Below are 20,210 nucleotides of genomic sequence, written 5' to 3'. Positions count from 1 at the left end.
TAAAGGAATTTGAATAAAATTGGAAAAAAAAAAGAATGTTATCAGCCTGGACTCTCACTTTACAAAAATCAACCAACAAGCAAAGATAAAACACTTTGCAAGAAAAGGATTTGTAAGTAAAATAAATTCTCCTTTTATTTCAAACAAACATGATGTCTTAGAATTGGACTTTCAAACAAAAATATAAAAATGACAGGTGTCAGAATCCTTCTTATCTATTAGGGAAGAACCAAATAGAAGTCCAGGACAACCCAATTAATGTAATACCACCCCTATCTACCAAACAAAGGCTATCATACTTTGGCCATGTCATGCGAACTGAATCAGTCAAAAAGTCAACCATGCTAGGAGTTATCAGTGGAAACAAGCTGGATACTCTAAAGGATAACACTGAGATGTTGATGGCGGATCTAAAGGAAGTGATGTCAGACAGAGGGGCATAGAGAGTAGTGATCCATAGAATGGTCAAGAATTGGACATAACTGGATGGCTGACAACGACGACCAGCCTTGGGGCAATGGTGGTTTCAAGTTTTTTAGAACCTCTTCTGTAGGTGTGGCCTGCTTTGTGGAAGTGGCTTGCTGGCCATGTGACTGGATGGGCGTGACCAACTTGTAAAATGTGGTGAAACTCACTTAACAATGTTCTTGCTTAGCAACCAAAATGTTGGCTCAAAAACTCTGGCATTTGAAGCATGCAAGTCTTAAAGCTGTCAAGTTACAAGACCCTTGCACCCCTAACCCTTTAGGGAAAAAACCCCAGGGGTGTTCAAACTTGATAGCTTTAAGACTTGTGGACTTCAACTCCCAGAATTCCTCCTCCAGTCATGTTGGCTCAGGAACTCTGGCATTGAAGTGTGCAAGTCTTAAAGCTGTCAAGTTACAAGACCCTTGTTCCCCTAACCCTTTAGAAAAAAAAAACCCAGGGGTGTTCAAACTTGACAGCTTTAAGACTTGTGGACTTCAACTCCCAGAATTCCTCCTCTCTCTCTTCATCTTGATGATGTGCGGATGGGCAGGGGGAAGGGAGCTGGAACCGGTTCTAAACAGCACTGTAGATTTGTGGAACCTCTTCTATAGAAGAGGCTAGAACTGGCAGGAACCCACCCCTGCCTTGAAGGGAAATAAAACAAGGTTAAAGATATAAACTGAAACTAAAAAAGAAAGAGAAAGCTCAACTGAGTCAAAGAACAATCTTTCAGTATTACTGGACTCATGGATGTCATGGAGTGAGAAAGCAAGTAATGATGCATCTTATGATGAAATCTTGTAAATGTTATGATAGCTTCTTATGGTGGATATCATGATATAAGAGCAGAAGGATTTAGAAAATATCACTGCACAAATTACTTATTGTTTATATATGATACAGAAAATCTATGTCCTGAAATGTCCTGTGACTGAAGCACTATAGTCATCTCATTTCCTGGAGTAACTGTAGGCCCTGGAGTTGAGTTTCCATACCCAACAGCTAAAATGGTGTCTTCCTGTTCTTTAACTCTTCCTCTCAGTATCTGGAGGACAAATGTTAATATATATGTAAAGCAGTAGGGTGATTTTCATTGACATTGACTTATATTCTGATCCCTAGATATAAACAAGATTATAATAAAGACTTTACCAACTCACTAAGTGGAATCCAACAGAATGATATTGAATATATCAAAATATTCACAGATTATTCAAGATTAATCTAAATCTTTTTCATAGCTGTGGTTCACCAATGCACACAGTAGGGAAACTTTATACTTGGTTCCTTTAGATTCATGTGGCATTTTATATATCAGCGCATGCAGGAATGGGTTGCTGCCAGTGTTACTGCCGTTTCGCAACAGGGGCGCAGTGTGTGCATGTGCCCTCTTCAATGTAAATTGCTCTGCGCACATACGCAGAACAATTTACTGTGAACTGCGTATGTGCAGTTACTAAAATCCAAAATGGCGGCAACGAGGGAACTGGTTTGGGGGCGTGGCAGGCCTGGGTCGCTGCCGGTTCTGTGACCCAAGCCTGAATTCTACTACCGGTTCAGCCGAACCAGACTGAACCAGCAGCAACCCACCTCTGAGCGCATGTACATCTTGAACCATTTGCCAGTTAAAAATCTCTGTCATTTTTATTTATTTTTAAAGTTAGGAAGCAAATATATGTTGGAACCATCCATCTTTTCTTCATCTCTCTATGTACCATCTGTTTTTATAAACTTCAACTTCAAATCTTTATTTGGTCACAGTCAGCACATAAAATACAGAAATCATAGTAACTTAAAATAGAATATAAGAGAAAAGAAATAACACACACACACACACACACACACACACACACACAAACACATATAAATATGCTAAAATGGTTCACAAACTTAATAATTTTAAAATACTAATCCTATATGTTGTGAGATTTATATCCTGTCTTTCTTCCAAGAACTCAAGACAATATACATACTATTACCTACTTCATTTTTTTCTCATAATAAAACTGAGGTAAATGAGATGTCTGAGAATGGATTGGAACATGACCCTCTCTGTTTCTAGGCCAACACCTTAATTACTACATCACAGCCAAATATAGAACTAAGAAAAAAAATCCCACCCAATTCTTTTTTTAAAGAATTACTGATTTTTACTTTGATTTATAATAGTGTTATATTTCAGCACCAGTAATTTGGTGCAATTGATAGCAATTGGGTGTAAATAATTTCTTGCTTGAAGCTTCACTTCCTAATTCTGTAACAGCTTCTCGGGAAGACAAATTGTGAGAAATTCTATACCATAGAAGAAATGGCAGTGAATGAGAAGCTGCTTCTTAGGCTTACAAATCACCATTACCTTCCCAAATACTTACATTATGATCTATATCCACCTTGCAAAGTTATGTGCTTCAGTTATTTCTTAAATGATATACTTATGAATTCTTTGGCTTATTCTGTTTGACCTTATTATTGTAAACCATCTACTATCTTGGGAGCTGAACAGTATGCATCGTTATTTTAAAATTTAGACTCAATTTCACATTTTTATATACTTTTATGGCACAGGAAGAATTGTTGACAATCTTGTTATGTTAAAAATAGAAATTAAAATAAATATTCATCACTACTTATAATGGCAAGATTTACAATACAATACAATACAATACAATACAATACAATACAATACAATACAATACAATACAATACAATACAATACAATACAATACAATACAATACAATACAATACAATACAATACAATACAATAGTAGAGTTGGAAGGGACCTTGGAGGTCTTCTAGTCCAACCCCCTGCCTAGGCAGGAAACCCTATACCGTTTCAGACAAATAGCTATCCAACATCTTCTTAAAGACTTCCAGTGTTGGGGCATTCACAACTTCTGGAGGCAAGCTGTTCCACTGATTAATTGTTAATTTAAACACCAAAATGGCTTGACTATGCGAATATAGTATCAAAGAATGAAATAGCAAATGCCATTTCAGCCCTTTCCTTTTTTTTAAGCAAAGCATAGTTACTCAGTTACTCATGACTTCCTACATTTTGATAAATTATGTTTGCCCTTTAGCAACAAGTGGGAGTTATGTAGTTTGTACAGTCTGGCTATTGTACAGTTTTGTACAATGATGACCAAAGTTTTGCAAATTCTTTAAAAAAAACTATCAGCTTTTAGGAATTGTGAACATCCCTACGTTTCAAATGAAATGCATTATATACAAATATATTTATATATAATAAATAAAGTATTTTTTTAATTTTGAATATTTTCAGATATTAAATGAAAAACAAACAAAAGCAGACTTTCAAATGGATATATGAAAATGTAACCAATTTTGAATCCCCACAATATTGACCCATTCTATATGAATTTCCTTTAGAACTGTGGTTCCCAATGTGGGGCCCCTGCCCCCCAAGGGGGCAATTTGATTTTTCATGGGGGGCAATTTGAACTTTGTTTAAACCAAGGAAACCTTTTAGGCTTCCTCTGTGTTAATAAAGATCACTTTTTGAGTAAAGTGAGAATTGTATGTCACAGGGGAGCTCAGAATTTTAGAGATGCTTAATTGGGGCATGACCAAAAAAAGTTGAGAACTACTGTTTTAGAACTATCTCAATATAGAATCTGATGTGAAATAATTGTTCCCAAATAAAGTTATGCTACCAATTACTCAACTGCAAGGCAGGAGTGGGATCCTACTGGTTTAAAAACCGGTTCGCTGAGCACGTGCTTACATATTTTACTGTTGCTCTAGATATTCCAGGATTACATTTGGCATTTAAAGTATGATCCAAGGCAAAAAGTACAATCCCAGTTGCAAAGTGGAGACTGAAATGCAAAATCATATTCTAAATTTAACTATATTCTAAATTTCACCAAACAGATTGAGAGCAGGAAGAGTCAAAATTGCTTTCCTTCATCTGCACAGATCTTTGGGAAACAAGGGATGTATAGAAGGGCAGATCCTGAAATATCTCCAAGGAGCCAAAGGATATTGGATGATGCACAACTGAAACCATTTCATTCCATTAATTTCATCTCAAAGAGTGTCACATTTGAGGGCTCTATTGTTGTGGAACCACAACCAGCAGTACAGTTATGCCTGCTGAATTCTAAGTAAGCACATGAACTATGCTGACTGCAAATTTTAAGAACTGTAACCTCAAACATTTGAAATTGAATTAGACAGTGATAGATTAAGGAACCATTCATTCTTTACAAAACTATTTTGGCGGTATCCATTGTTATCTGAAATCTGGAAATTGTTATCTGGGATCTGATCAAAGATTATTTCAAAATGTTTACTCTCATGCGTAATTACTGCTCTTGAGCACCTGGTGGAACTGGGAAAGATTTCTGGCCAAGAGCGAAAAGTTATGGTACCATTTTCTTTATGAAGTATGCCATCACATCCTGCAAGAATAAGGAATGATTACATCACAGAGCAGTTTTTAGTTATGCAGACAAATAAAAGACTGTAATGCATAATAATGCCAATAATTTTTATAATTAAATAATAAATTAGCAATTCTTTCTAAACTCTGGTAATATTAACAGCAAAGTCGCACTGTCTTCATCTATTTAGTAATTATTGATCATGTATATTTTTTCTTGAAAATAATTTTTTAAAAATTGAAAACCATTTTGGAAATGGTTGATTTTTAAAAAAACAATTAGTATTCTGAGAGTTTTTGTAGAGTGTGTGAATGGACTTGAATGCTAGGTCTTTTACATTGCCATCTTTTACATTGGCCTTTCAAGCCTGCCACATTTTCTACTGTGGGAAAATGGGAGGGAGAATTGTATGGAGTATGGGTACTATGAAGTCAAAATAAAATTCCTTTCCCAGGAAGCTAAGGTCAATTTTCCCTGCACTTGCCCTGCACCTGGATGGGTGTGCTTGAGAAACATCTCCCATTTGGAATGATGCCTTATTGGGCCATGTGATGGACATGTGGGTGCTGGGCAGGGTCTTGAACTTTCAACTGGGTGGGAAAACCTGAAAGCTTTCAAATTTGGGTTTTCCCAGATGTGCCAATATGACATCTCTAATAAAATGGAACTTTAGAGGAAACTCAAGTCTCAGAGTTTTCTTTCGTTGGGAGTGTACTTGGAACCCTGACATTAACCCTAATCTTGACATTTAAGTTGAGCTCTCAAATCCTAATTCAAATCATGATTTTAATTCGTGGTAGGAACCAAAACTCAGCATCCTAGCCTTTTAAATACTGGAACCAGTGACAGCTATTCTATTTCATATCTGGATCAGGAATAAATTCTTGGGCAGCAACCAACAATGGTGTAAATGAAGAAAACCCTTATACAAGGCAGTGTTGAGACAAGCAAGGCAGAATAGCCATTGGATGTTTCAAGGCTAAGATGCATAGTCCCCAAAGCTCAAGGAGAGCAGAACAGTTGCAAAAGTCAACAATGGGAGGCAATGAACCGGTATTTCCCAGGCTACTTGCCTGACCCCGGTGCTGCTTGACTTAAGGGCTTATTCTTCTGATTAAATGTTCCTCAACCATTCTTCTACAAGTGCATTTTGGTCTCTTCAAGTAAGTGAAGAATGGGAATTGAAGAATATTCTCAAGGAAATTTGAAAAATAGATTGCATAAGTTTGGTTTAGGCAGACTGTGTGTAAAATAAATGAAGTCAAACTATGGAGTCCAACTATTTATTACAGTCCAACTATTTGGACTGTAATAATCAATGGGCATCTAATTAAAAAAAAAGGAAATCATGTTTGCTGGTAGGGAAAATAAAGATCACTCGTTTCAATTTTTTTTTTTGCCTAAATAGCTTTCCCCTTTGGTGCCTTCCAGAAACATGAGCTTTTGATTTATACTTTTTGCTTGGAAATTGAAATCCATATAAACAGAGGTAACAAAGTGGCATGGCCATCTAAAATCAGAAACTCATTTTTGTAGCACATATCAGAAATATAAAAGCCTCCTTGTTCTCTACAGATGATTGATTACTCACATTGATGGTATGTCCCTCTGGTGCTATCAAGAGCCAGGAACAATGAGTAGACCTATTGTAAGGATGTGGGTAGTTTGGACTTGAAATAATTCCTCTTTCAGCTTGTTTCACATCACCACTGGCTAAAATGAAATGTGGGATATTTGAAATAATTGTCAAATTATAGTCTTCTTCCAGGATTACCTCCCAAGGCAATACTTATAACATTTTCTAACAATTTAATAGTAATACCAAAAATAATAAAAAGTATTATTTTAATAAATAGTATTAAATATAATTATATTACAGAGCCAGTTTGATATAGTGGTTAAGGGCATCAAGGTAGAAACTGGGAGACAATGAATTCTGGTCCCAACTTATAATGCAATACAATACTATAGCAGAGTTGGAAGGGACCTTGGAGGTCTTCTAGTCCAACCCCTGCCTAGGCAGGAAACCCTATACCGTTTCAGACAAATGGCTACCCAACACCTTCTTAAAGACTTCCATTGTTGGAACTTCTGGAGGCAAGCTGTTCCACTGATTAATTGTTCTCACTGTCAGGATGTTTCTCCTCAGTTCTAAGTTGCTTCTCTCCTTGATTAGTTTCCACCTATTGCTTCTTGTTCTACTCTTAGGTGCCTTGGAAAATAGTTTGACTCCCTCTTCTTTGTGGCAACCCCTGAGATATTGGAACACTGCTATCATGTCTCCCCTAGTCCTTCTTTCTATTAAACTAGACATACCCAGTTCCTGCAACCGTTCTTTATATGTTTTAGTCTCCAGTCCCCTAATCATCTTTGTTGCTCTTCTCTGCACTCTTTCTAGACTCTCCACATCTTTTCTACATCATGCCGACCAAAACTGAATGCAGTATTCCAAGTGTGGCCTTAGGAAGGTATGATAAAGTGGTATTAACACTTCATGTGATCTTGATTCTATCCCTCTGTTGATGCAGCCTAGAACTGTATTGGCTTTTTTGGCAGCTGCTGCACACTGCTGGCTCATATTTAAATGGTTGTCCACTAGGACTCCAAGATCCCTTTCACAGTTACTACTATTGAGGAAGCTACCTCCTATACTGTACCTATGCATTTTGTTTTTCTTGTCTAAATGTAGAAACTTACTCTTTTCACCATTGAATTTCATTTTATTAGATAGTGCCCAATGTTCAAGTTTGTCAAGATCCTTCTGTATCTTTAGCCTATCTTCTGGAGTATTGGCTATTCCTGCCAGCTTGGTGTCATCTGCAAATTTGATGAATTCCCCATTTATTCCCTCATCCAAATCATTGATGAAGATGTTGAAGAGTACTGGACCCAAAACAGAGCCTTTGGGTACTCCACTGCCTACCTCCCTCCATGTAGATACAGTTCCATTGAGGACTACATGTTGAGTACGGTTGGTCAGCCAGTTACGAATCCATCTGGTGGTGATGCTGTCCAACCCACATTCTTCTACTTTATCTAGTAGTAGGTTATGGTCTACCTTATCAAATGCCTTACTGAAGTCCAAGTAAACTATATCGACGGCATTCCTCTGGTCCACTAATTTTGTCACTTTGTCAAAGAATGCAATAAGATTAGTCTGGCATGATCTGTTTTTGACAAACCCATATTGGCTTTTGGCTATTACTTTGTTTGCTTCTAGGTGTTCGCTAATTTGTTGCTTGATTATCTTTTGAACTTGTCTAGGGTAGACAGGTGCTCACTTACCATTTTCTTTGGGTCTAACCAAAGCCTACTGGATAACTGTGGGCCCATCACTTTTTCCATTTGTATTGATCATCGGTATTTTTCATAGATTACCTAAATTCTAAAAATCATTGATAAATCATAAACTCCCTGCCATACTACATCTACATCTCTTTCTTCCTCAAACTCTGCAAAAGAATTATGTTTTTAGATATCACTGGAAAAATTGTCAGAAGTGTTACCATTTAAATTCATTTTGAATTTGCTATTTAAATTCATATGTCAATTTTGTTTGAAATGAAAAAAAAATGACAAAACTGTCTGAACATAAGGTAAAGATAAAGGTTTCCCTAGCATATATGTGCTAGTCATTCCTGACCCTGCTCATCTCTGTTTCAATGCCAAAGAGCCAGCGCTGTCCGAAGACATCTCTGTGGTTATATGGCCGTCATGACTAAATGATGAAGGCACACGGAGCGCTGTCCTACCAAAGGTGGCTCTTATTTTTCTTGTTGCATTTTTACATGTTTTCAAACTGCTAGGTTGGCAGAAGTCTGAGAATATGCACCTATTTTTTAAATAAAACCACAATAATATCATATGACCATTTGTAACATTTATATATTTTGCCGTTACTTGCATCTTAATTACAAGTATATGTAATTCTAAAGCAGATTTCTGAGTCATCTTGACTTGTTACCATAACTCCATTATTTTGTTACCAGAAGACTTAACTTGAGGGCCAGATGTCACCATACCACAGAGTTTCACCAATACCATTTTGAACCTACAATAAATCAATGAATCAAGTGTTATGTCCTAGCCTCGGAGTTGTGGCTTCATCTCTGAGGCTCGCCATTGGTTGAGACGCACGTGTGTGCCAGAGCGGGAGAGTCTCTGTTCTCTGATTGGCTAACTGCAGGACTCCCTGCATATAAATTGCTGTCAAGCAGGAACTGTTCTTTATCTTGGGTTCTGAGTTGCTGTTGTGTTAGCTGTTTAATAAAGCCATGTTAGTCGCGCCTTGCCTCACCTCAGTCATTGCCACCCATCAAATATAATATCAAGCACAGCAAGGACTCCTCTGGAAAAGACTGTTCATATTGTAGAACCTTATTTTAATTTTTACGTAAGTATTTTTAAAAGGCATATTTTGAAATATGGTTTTCCATTCAAAATAATAAATCATCTTGGCTTAGAGAGAGATGGCTTTTGTGTTGTTTCCAACATTTTAATTTCTTGTGTTCCCTTCTGTGGTCGCCAGTTTCATAGTATACACTTTTTTCAAATTCTAAATAATGTACTTACTGCCAATAGTTCAAACCACAGTTCTTGCTGGATCCAAAATTCAAGTCATTGATGGTGAGGATGATCCTACGTCCAAATGGCAATAGAATTCTCCATTCCCATTTCAATTTGTGCAGGGAATGATTCGGGTAATTGGGAGAGGACAATGTCCTCACAGTACCACTAAGTTCACCTCCATGCTCTGGAATGATTTTAAAAAAAGAGATCTCCTCACATCAATTTTTTTTGGCTTTAGGTTTTTTTTTTTAATGGAAGAAAGAAGTTACAATGATATTCAGGACAGAAAATAAAGAATACTGAAATTGCTCTCTTCACTTCATTTAAAAACTATATTGTAAAACTCAGTTATATTGCTGTATCTTCTACTACAGTATACATATTACTCTTTTATTTGATATATGGCAACAACTAGTATGATAATTACATTTCAGGAATATATACTCACTATTATGAAACAATAATGAAAAAAATCAAATGGCATACAAATTCAGAACTCCCCAAACTGTACTTTATCCCTTTTCTGCAGCAAATGAAACTTTGCACATAAAAGAAATTTGATATGTATAGAAATGTGTAAAGAGATTATATTTTACTGGCAGCTGTGGCAGCAAAATGCAACCTGAAGCCTTGAACACTGATGGATTCATTAGTGACAAACTTGATATAGGCCAAGTTACCAGCAGTGTCCACAGCAGCAGGTATAGTAGCACCATAGCATCTACCTAGTAGGTCCCCTAAAGTAAGTGAAAGCAATCTGACATTTGCTATAAATGTAGACAGGCCCCAGTAAAGTGATGACAATTGAGTTCATGGTTAAATTAATCCTGGCTTATCAGGGAAAGGGGGGGGGGAACCCCACAATATTGAATTTCTCTCTCTGGTATACAGGTAGTCCTTAACTTACGACCACAACTGAGCCCAACATTTCTGTTATTAAATGAGTTTTGCCCCATTTTACAACTTTTCTTGCCACAATTATTAAGTGAATAGGTGAACTTGTTAAGTTAATAACATGGTTAAGTGAATCTGGATTTCCCATTGACTTTGCTTGTCTCAAGTTTACAAAAGGTGATCACATGAACTTGGGACACTGCAACCATCATAAATATGAATAGGTTGCCAAACATCTGAATTTTGATCACATGACCACGGGGATGCTACAATGGTTGTAAGTGTGAAACATGTTTCTAAGTCACTTTTTTCAGTGTCAGTGTAACTTCGAATGATCACTAAATGAACTATTGTAAAGTTAGGACTGCCTGTACTTGTGTGTTTTTTTTCCATAATGAAACACCAACTTGGGAACAAATTATTATCAAACTTCCCTCTGAACCTAGAAGCATTTCTGTTTCAATCAGGGTTTGGCTATTTGTGAAAACCTCACATCTCTTTTTCTTGGGACCTAACAGCACATCACAGAATATTGGTAGGAAAAAAAGGTTGAGGAAAAGCTTAGAGAGTCTAAAGTAGCACAAAGAGAAGACAATGGAGTGATAGTTGTCATTTCACAGATAAGCTTAAAGCCAACAATAATTTCTGCTATTTTTATTGCAAAGTATAGTCTATGTCAGGGGTGTCAAACTCAAGGTCCGGGGACTGGATCTGGCTTGTGGGGTGTTTAGATCTGGCCTGCAGAGCCACCCTGAAAACAGTGAAGGACTGGCTCACAGTGCCTCTACCAGCGAAAACGGAGCTCAGGAGGGCCACCCGTGGGCCTCCCATGCTCCACTTTCACTGGTGGAGGGTTGCAGGAGGCCATTGCAACAAAAATGGAGTTCAGGAGCCCGTTTTCTCTGGCAGAGCACTCGGGCCACCACAGGTTCCCCAACTTGAGTGATGTCAAGCTGGCCATGCCCACCTGGTCACACCTACTCCCTGCTCCCCCAAGGTCAAAACCAACGCTGATGCAGCCCTCAATGAAATCAAGTTTGACACCCCTGGTCTATGTAATAGTTTGCTATGGAAACGTTAACTTCTTCATTGTTATCACTTAGGAGATTTAAAACATCTTAGACAAAATGGCATGCAGCCATGTGTAACATTTGATGGCATCATTCAAGTAACAGTTTGGGAATAGTTTTCAAGGGCTGGAGGGTGGGTAGATGTAGGCTAAATAAATAAGCAACAAGAGTATTTTAAAAAAATTAAGCCTATCCATTTGAATTCTAGATACGGTGAAAAACAATGGGCTGTATCTAATTGTGTCTGCCATTAAAAAGCCATCTAAGAGTGGAGGAAATTCCATTATCCTGCTGTACGTCCCTGTGCAACTCTACATCTACTCAAGTAGGTTTGAGTACTCTTCACAATAGATATAAAGCGTGCCCAGGGAGAAAAAGAGATTGAAAAGTATTTCTATTGAACAACCAAAAATCCATGTAATGTTGGCCATAGCTCAAAATATGCCTTTTCATTACCCAACACGGCATGAGAGAAAAAGAGATAGTATTGATTCACATACCTGTCACTCTATTTTCTAGAATTAACAAGTAGTTTTTGTGCATTTTAGTGAGTGCTGAATATCAACTGCTTCGAAACTAACAGTAAGATAATGATTTCAGGTCAATGGAGAAACCATTCACATAATAAATTATCAGGATAGTAAAGTTTAGAAAACCCAATACTTTAAATGAGTCCATTTTGTCTTGTCAGTCAAGCCACACTGAAAGAAACAAAGATGTCCGCTAATCAACCATAGAACCTGTCCTACATTTCCTTCCCATGAAAAAGGACAAAATGTATTTCAGCATGACTGTACTATACTATAGAGAGCAAGATTTAGATCTAGGTTGCTAATGTGGTGGTTAAAGCACCAGGCTAGAATCAGGAATTCCTAATTCTAGTCCTGCCTTAGGCATTAAGCTAGATCTAGGGCCAGTCACTCACTCTCAGCTCTAAGAAGGGAGCGACAAACCATTTCCAAAAATCTTGCCAAGAAAACTGCAGGGACTTACCTATGCAGTCATTAAATGTCTGTACTGACTTGAAGGATCATCACTACCATCATCATCATCATCAACAACAACAACATCTACCACTGATTCTTCAGGTGTGAGTATCTTAGATTCTTTTGATCTATAGTAGTGCTTTTCAGAGCACTTCAATGCATTCCCCAGTCTTGCCTCTTTTACTCTGTGCAGTGCTTCTGTGCCATGCAAGCATCTTCACTATTTCTTCTTGGGATTGCAAAATTAACTGGCTGGGACATGGGGGAAATGATTATGGAAATTCCCCTTTCAATCATCTCCAAAGAAGAAAGACATTATAGATCCAGAAATCCAGGAATAGGAATGAAGACATCTGGGCATAATTATATGTTAATAGCATGAAAGAATTTCACAGGTATCACATATGCATTTCACAATGACCAGGAAAATGAAGTGAGTTCTCACCAATTAAGAGAAGTCATTAATTAAAAATTGAAAAAAATTCTCCATCCTAACAAATTGAGAAATAAATCGAGTTTTAAAGTGGAAGTAATCTGGTTGCTGAGATTTATCTATTGTATTTATTCTATTTAAATAAATCTTATTAAAGAAGTCTCTTTAATCTTGTTTTTGATTGAAATCAGTTGCTGAACACTTGACAATGATTATTCCAGGGAATGCAGCAGTCTCCTGGTGTTCACTTCAGAGGAAATGATACAAAACTGTATTTGCAGCATTTCCTTTAAAGTAGCAGCTAAGAACATTCATTGCCCTAGGTGCTAAAGAACTTCTCCAAATCATCAGTATCATCAGTTCATATTTTGTCTTCCACCATTCAATCCCAATTTTTTTATGATTTTATAATTGCATTATTCTAGTATTTGTAATACTTATGCAAATATTTTTGAAATGTATGTCAAAAGAGTAGTCTCATTTTAAATACTTTTTAAAAAATCCCATAATTAATAACGTTCTGAAATACTAAGCTTAAACATATTGGAACAATGATGCAGAAATCACTTTCATTATTTGGTGCATTTCAAAGGATTAGAGAGCCTGACGAAGATGATTTATTGCAATCTTTAAAACCAGTTTGTTAGATTCGGGCAACGAGAGAACAGACTGCGGACACGTAGTGACTTATCAGCTCTTTATTAGTAGTAGTAGTGATCCAGCTTGCTCTGTGGCTGGAGGGTTCCCCTTTTATAGGAATCGGGTACGCCTCTCGACCAATCAGAGCGATACCTGTTTCCCGCCGTAGCGGCGGACCAGAGAGGAGACTTGCTGTGATATATGCTAATATCTAACACTCCTCCCCTCTTAGACGGCACATTACGGTTGGTTACATAGTCTTTAAGATATGTTGGTGTTTGCCTTACATGGGTAGAACGTTGCAGTTCTGGTTGATCTGGAGTGGTTTCAGGATCGGTTGCTTTCTCTGCTTCGCGTTCGGGGGTCTGCAGACTTTCGTTGCTTTGGCGTTGTTCGGGTTCTCTTTCGACCTCTTGTTCTACCCTGGGCTTGTAGGTGTCGTGGTTCTCTGTGTTGGGGGTCTCGATTGGCTGACTTTGTGTTGGCAGGTAGTTTACGTCATCAGCCCGCAGGTCTGAGTGTGCCAGGCGAACCCGTAGTTGATCGATGTGCCTTTTCCAATTCCGTCCATCTTCGAGCTCTAGCAGATACGATCGTGGACCCGTGATGCCAATGACCCTTGCCGGCATCCACAATGTTCCCCCTGCATAGTTGTGGGCGTATACTGAATCCCCTATGCTAAAACTCCGAATTTTGCTTGTAGAGTCTGGGGGCGTTGTGGCAGAGTAATTAGGGTGAAGATGGTCCAGGTGAGACCGTAGACGGCGGCCCATGAGTAGTTCAGCGGGGCTCCTACCCGTCGTTGCGCTGGGGGTAATATGCTGAATTAGTAGGTAATGGTCAATGCGTGTTTGCCAATCACCTGGACCCATCCTAGCGAGGGCCTCTTTTGCGGATCGCACCATTCTCTCCGCCTGTCCATTTGATGCCGGATGGAATGGCGCGACGAGGGCATGCCGAATTCCCTGACTTGCTAAATACATTTCAAATTGCATGGCCGTGAACTGGGGCCCATTATCAGAGACCAGTAGGTCGGGCAGGCCATGAGTGGCGAAAAGTCGCCGTAGAACCTTAATGACTGCCTCTGCCATGGTTGAAGTCATTAGGACTACTTCTAGCCATTTGGAGTATGCATCCACAACTATAAGGAAGGTCTGACCTTGGACTGGCCCTGCGAAGTCGATGTGTATTCACGACCAGGGTGCTTTAGGCTTTTCCCATTCTGTGGCGGGCGCTTCCGGGGGTGCTGGTCTCGATTCCTGGCATGGATCGCAAGTGGCCACCCATTCCTCTATCTCTTTGTCCATGTTTGGCCACCAAACGTAACTTCTTGCTAACGCCTTCATCCTAACGATCCCCGGATGCCCAACATGTAATGCATCTAACACATTTCTACATAATGCATAAGGAATAACAACTCGATCCCCCCACAATAAACAACCTTGTAACACTGAGAGTTCATCCCGTTTTGACCAAAACATTTTGAATTCCGGGCCCACGTTTCCCTTCGGCCACCCCCTCCAAACCCAAGTTTGAACTTGCTTTATTATATTGTCCTTAGAAGAGAACCTTGCAACGTCGCAGGAAGAAACCGGTCCTGAGTCCAAACAGTCAATGAGCAGCACCGGTACTTCGGGAGTGGGGTCTGGCAAAAGGTCCGGTAGTGGGCAACGGCTGAGTGCGTCTGCGTGTCCTAGAGTGGAGCCCGGTCGATGTATCAGCTTGTATGAATATGCAGCCAGGAAAACAGTCCACCTGGTCATGCGTGGAGAAAGGGAGACTGGTGTGGGGCGGTTTCCCGCCAAGAGTCCCAACAGCGGTTTGTGATCCGTAATCAGTTCGAAGTCGCGCCCATAGAGGTATTTATGAAAACTTTTAACTCCAGTGACAGCGGCTAACGCTTCCCTGTCCATCTGGCTGTAGTTCCTCTCGGCCGATGAAAGAGTCCTGGAGTAGAAGGCGATGGGTGCTTCGTTCCCGTTTGGCATTCTGTGGCTGAGGACTGCGCCGACGCCGAATGGGGATGCATCGCAGGTCAATACCAGTGGTAGCGTCTGGCTGTATTGAACTAGTAGCGAGTCGGTTGTGAGTAGGCGCTTTACTGCGTTGAAAGCTGCTGCTTCGGATCGTCCCCATCTCCATGTTGCGTTCCTCTGGAGTAGTCGATGTAATGGCTCAGCAACGGTCGCCTTCTGTCTCAGGAAAATGCTGTAGAAATTAAGTAGTCCGAGGAAGGCCTGCAACTTGGTCTGATTTCGTGGTGTGGGGGCGTCCTGGATCGCCTTAATTTTCTTTGAAGTGGGGTGTCTTCCCTGACCATCAATTCTATATCCCAGGAATTCTACGCTAGGCACATTAATTTGGCATTTCTCCTTTTTGAGGCGGAGGCCCTTTTCTCTGATTCTGGCCAAAACAGATCTGACTCTTTTTAATAGTTGCTCCTCGTTTGCAGCGGACACCAAGATGTCGTCGAAATAGGGGACGACCCCCGGTATCCCTTGCAAAAGCCGTTCCATGACGCTCTGGAACAGACCTGGAGCAATACTCACACCGAATTGTAGCCTGTTGCATTTGAATGCTCCTCTATGCGTCACTATCGTTTGGGCCTCCGCTGTGGCGCTATCCACGGGCAATTGCTGGTAAGCTTGTGCCATGTCTAATTTAGCAAATATCTTCCCTGGCCCCAACGAGTGCAATAAGTGTTGTACTACTGGCACAGGATATGCGCTTTGTTGTAGCGCGACATTAATTGTGCATTTATAGTCCGCGCAGATGCGGACTGACCCGTCTGGCTTGACTGGGGTCACAATGGGAGTTTCCCAGCGCGCGTGATCCACCGGCTCAAGGATTCCTTGCTCAACTAACTTATCTATCTCCTTATCTATTTTTGGGCGGAGTGCAAAAGGCACTCGTCTTGGTTTAAGTCGGATTGGCGCCACTTTGGGGTCTAAATTGAATGAGATTGGTTTACCCACATACTTACCAAGACCGGGGCTGAACACATCCTCGAACTCCTTAAAAATCTGCTCAGCGCTGCTGTTCTCCACGGCGTTGATCCCGGTGACTTCTAACCCCAAGGCTTCAAACCAATCTAGTCCTAGAAGGTTCTGTAACGGAGCGCTGGCGATGGTCACAGGCAGCTGGGCTACGATGTCCTTGAAGCGAATTTGGAACGTGCCTTGGCCCACAATGGGGACTCGATTCCCCTGGTAGTCTCGTAGCAGGATGTCTGGTGCGCGTAGTTGGCACTTTTTGAGGCTAGGGATAGCCCTTTTCATGGAGGCCCATGAAATGATCGTCAAGGGCGATCCTGTGTCAACTTCCAGCTCGCAAGGAGAGCCCTCCAAGAGGACTATGACTTTCAGCTTTTTAGGCCGCTTGGTGCGGACCAGACGTATTGTGGTGAGATACGTTCGCAATTCCTCTCTCTGGGTCATCTCTAGCTCAGCGTCTGTATCCTGAAAATACTCTCGTTGAGCGTCTTGGTAGAACGCTCTTTCAGCTCTTTGTGTATAATATCTCTGGGAATACGCCCTTTCAGCTCTATGGGAATTGTCTCTCTGGGTAAACACTTGTGGATTTCTTTCTGGGCGCCCTTTTTGATTTCGCCAAGCCCCTGGGTTGGGCTTCTGTTGGCGGTACGTAGGCGGCTGCCGTGAGGTAGGGACTTCGCTCCGGCACACTCGTGCGATGTGCCCAAGTTTGTTGCAGTGTGAACAAACAACGTTCCTGAACCGACAGGTAGACCGGGGTGATTCCCTCCGCAGCTTGCGCAGGGCGGCAAGTGGAATCCGGGTCTCCCCCCAGGCCTCATGTGACTGCTCCGCATCAGGTGACTGTCCTCGAACTCGGGATCCTCGTAGTCGGGGTTGGTGTCCTCATAGTGGACTCTGGTTTGTCTGGGTGCTGGCTGGCTTATTTTGAATCCGCGTTGTATGCTTTCCGATGATCTTTCCGCTGACTCGGATGCCCTTGCTTCGTTTAGCGCTATTTGTAGGGTTAAATTTGGGTTTGCCAACAGCCTTTTTTGTAGCGAAATGTCTCTTAACCCACAAACAAATTGTGCCAGGATATGCTCGTCCAGATCCCTGAACTCGCAGTTAGTTGATGCTTTACGTAGGGCTGCAACATATTGATTGATTGATTCTCCCGCCTTCTGGTTCCGCGTGTTGAATTCCTGGCGGCAAACATGGCGGGAAGGTTTTGGCGCGTAATGAGTCTGTAGAGTCTGTTGCAACGCCGTCCATGATACCGCTTGTATCGGAGTAGGCGCGGTGAGGTCTCTGGCCGTGTTGAAGACTTCTCGGCCACAGTAGCCGAGGAAAATGTTTTCTTTCGTGCATCTGTTATCCCCCTGTACTCGCTCGCTTCGAGAAAACACTCGAAACGAATCATGAAAGCCTCCCATTCGTCGTTCGTTGGGTCGAATGGAGCGGGTGGAGTGTGCATCGCCATCTTCTCTTCGTTTGAATTTGCCGCACTGCGGTATCCTGAGATGGCTGCCGGAATTTCTGCCGAATTCCTGGGCTGGATCGAATCCTGAGATTCTGAAGTAGCTTTCTTTGTCCTATCTGTCTCTCGATCCCACCTTTGTCCTATCTGTCTCTCGATCCCACCTTCGTCGCCAATGTTAGATTCGGGCAACGAGAGAACAGACTGTGGACACGTAGTGACTTATCAGCTCTTTATTAGTAGTAGTAGTGATCCAGCTTGCTCTGTGGCTGGAGGGTTCCCCTTTTATAGGAATCGGGTACGCCTCTCGACCAATCAGAGCGATACCTGTTTCCCGCCGTAGCGGCGGACCAGAGAGGAGACTTGCTGCGATATATATATATATATATATATATATATATATATATATATATATATATATATATATATATATATATATGCTGCGATATATATATATATATATATATGCTGCGATATATATATATATATATATATATATATATATATCTAACACCGTTCATGGATTTGTCCTTATACCCTTAGATTTTAGGATCAGTAAAATCTTATGCAAGGATTAAATGTACATGGTAACCTCTTGAAAACCTAGCTTTGAATCCACATCGTCTCTCCAGACTATTTGATTGGAATCTCATATATAGGGAAGAACCAGAAGATCTCTGAAAGCCCAGCATAGAGTTTACACATAGTTTAATGATGTGCTGAGTTGGGGAATCAGCCCCATCTCGTAATTCAAGATAATCTAATGTACAACTAAAAGAAGACCAAGGGAAACTGAGTCAAATACTTACTTACAGTAGGCAAATGTGGCCTGGAAACCACTTCTACTGAAAGAACCATCTGAGACAAACTTTACCCAAAGAAGATGTCCAGTAATTGAGGTATAATCACTGGCAAAGAATTCCCACAGTATAGTCCCACCAGAAGACCACTCGAATTACCTTCCCTAATTTCTATGTAGTCTCTGGTACAGCATTCACTTTCTTCCACCTGAAAGTCCCTGAAAGGGTTTTAATTAATACTGGTATAAGTAAATTAAATGTACAAAGTTTAATAAAATAATAATAATTTAATAGAATTTCAAAAACATTTTCCTGCTAAATTGTCCAATTTTATTTTCACTGTTACAGATAAGAAAAATATCTTTGTATGAATTTGATTGTTGTGTCCTTCCATATCTCCCACTCTTCAGAATAGAAGGGCATTACAAAGATCCATTCTTGCTCTATCCAAATGAAAAATGGGCCAAAGCTCTTGGTCCCACTTATTCCGATAGCATCACTGTATCCTTGGCCATTCCCCTGTATTATTCTGTTGAGAGCTTCATTTTTAAAAAAAAAATGGAAAGGATTAATTCTTTCCATTTATCCAGTGTAAAAAAATAATTCCTGCCAATATGATTGATTTATTCCAGAGATCAACTATATGTGGTCTGTTGTAGCACAGCATTGGAATCCTGCTAAATGGTACCTGTTAACATGCAAAAAAATTAATGAATTAAAAATACTACTTTGTTAAAGAAAATCAAATAAGCATTTGGTGCCTATTCTATGATTTAAGGTTACATATATGAGCCCACCACCTAAAAATATTGCCAACCCTTATTTATTTGATTTTACAGCCCATGAAACCTTCAGATCAAATCTTTGCCCTGACCTATTAATTTTACTCCTCTTAAATCACTTAGAACACAAAGAACCATGATCACATGTTAACAGTATTATCTATAATATTTTATCAATTCTTTTAACTTAAGGTTCTCCAATATACAATAATGGTAAGACTAAAATAAGCTTAGCCAGCTGCCTTTCTACATGTACTTTAATCTCTTTTGTTTACATTTAAATTTGTTCTTACAGATGTGATGACTCAGACGCTCCAATTTTGAGTAGAATTAAGCCAGGCAATTATCTATCTTCCCAAAGGAATATTTTATTTTATGTCATGGCTTTGTACGAAACCTTCAGACTACCTGCTGGAGATTTCTCATGCCTTCCATTTATTTCTTTCAAAAACAAAACAAAACACAATAGCTAACATTTAAGAGCTAAAGGAAAATATTAAATTGCCTACGGAAATGGAGTTGAGTGTGTGGGAATTAGAATAGTATTCTTAAGCAATCTTAAGAGAAATGAACCATGAGTAGCCCTGTAGGTCAATTCGCTGTGCTTGTTCTTCCCCAAAGCTTGAATTGTATATGTTTCTGCTGATTGCAGTTCTCAGGATAGTATCTGGTCTTTTTAAACTGAGAAATTAGAATGTCAAGCTCATCT

The 20,210-nt window shown here is 40.0% G+C and overlaps 1 protein-coding gene across 1 annotated transcript in view; it reads right to left on the bottom strand.

Annotated features, from left to right (window-relative positions):
* CUBN (cubilin) overlaps positions 1–20,210 on the bottom strand; it is a gene marked incomplete at its 3' end in the record, with an annotated part of 191,788 nt that overhangs the window by 34,028 nt on the left and 137,550 nt on the right. Inside the window, 4 exon segments of the mRNA XM_081970672.1 lie at positions 4,701–4,894; positions 10,042–10,182; positions 18,733–18,828; positions 18,831–18,937. Of these exon segments, the coding sequence (XP_081826798.1) occupies positions 4,701–4,894; positions 10,042–10,182; positions 18,733–18,828; positions 18,831–18,937 (538 nt within the window).

Source organism: Natrix helvetica, assembly GCF_964273705.1.
Source record: "Natrix helvetica genome assembly, chromosome: Z".
Taxonomy (NCBI): domain Eukaryota; kingdom Metazoa; phylum Chordata; class Lepidosauria; order Squamata; family Natricidae; genus Natrix; species Natrix helvetica.
This window is presented reverse-complemented; position numbering and strand designations above follow the sequence as displayed.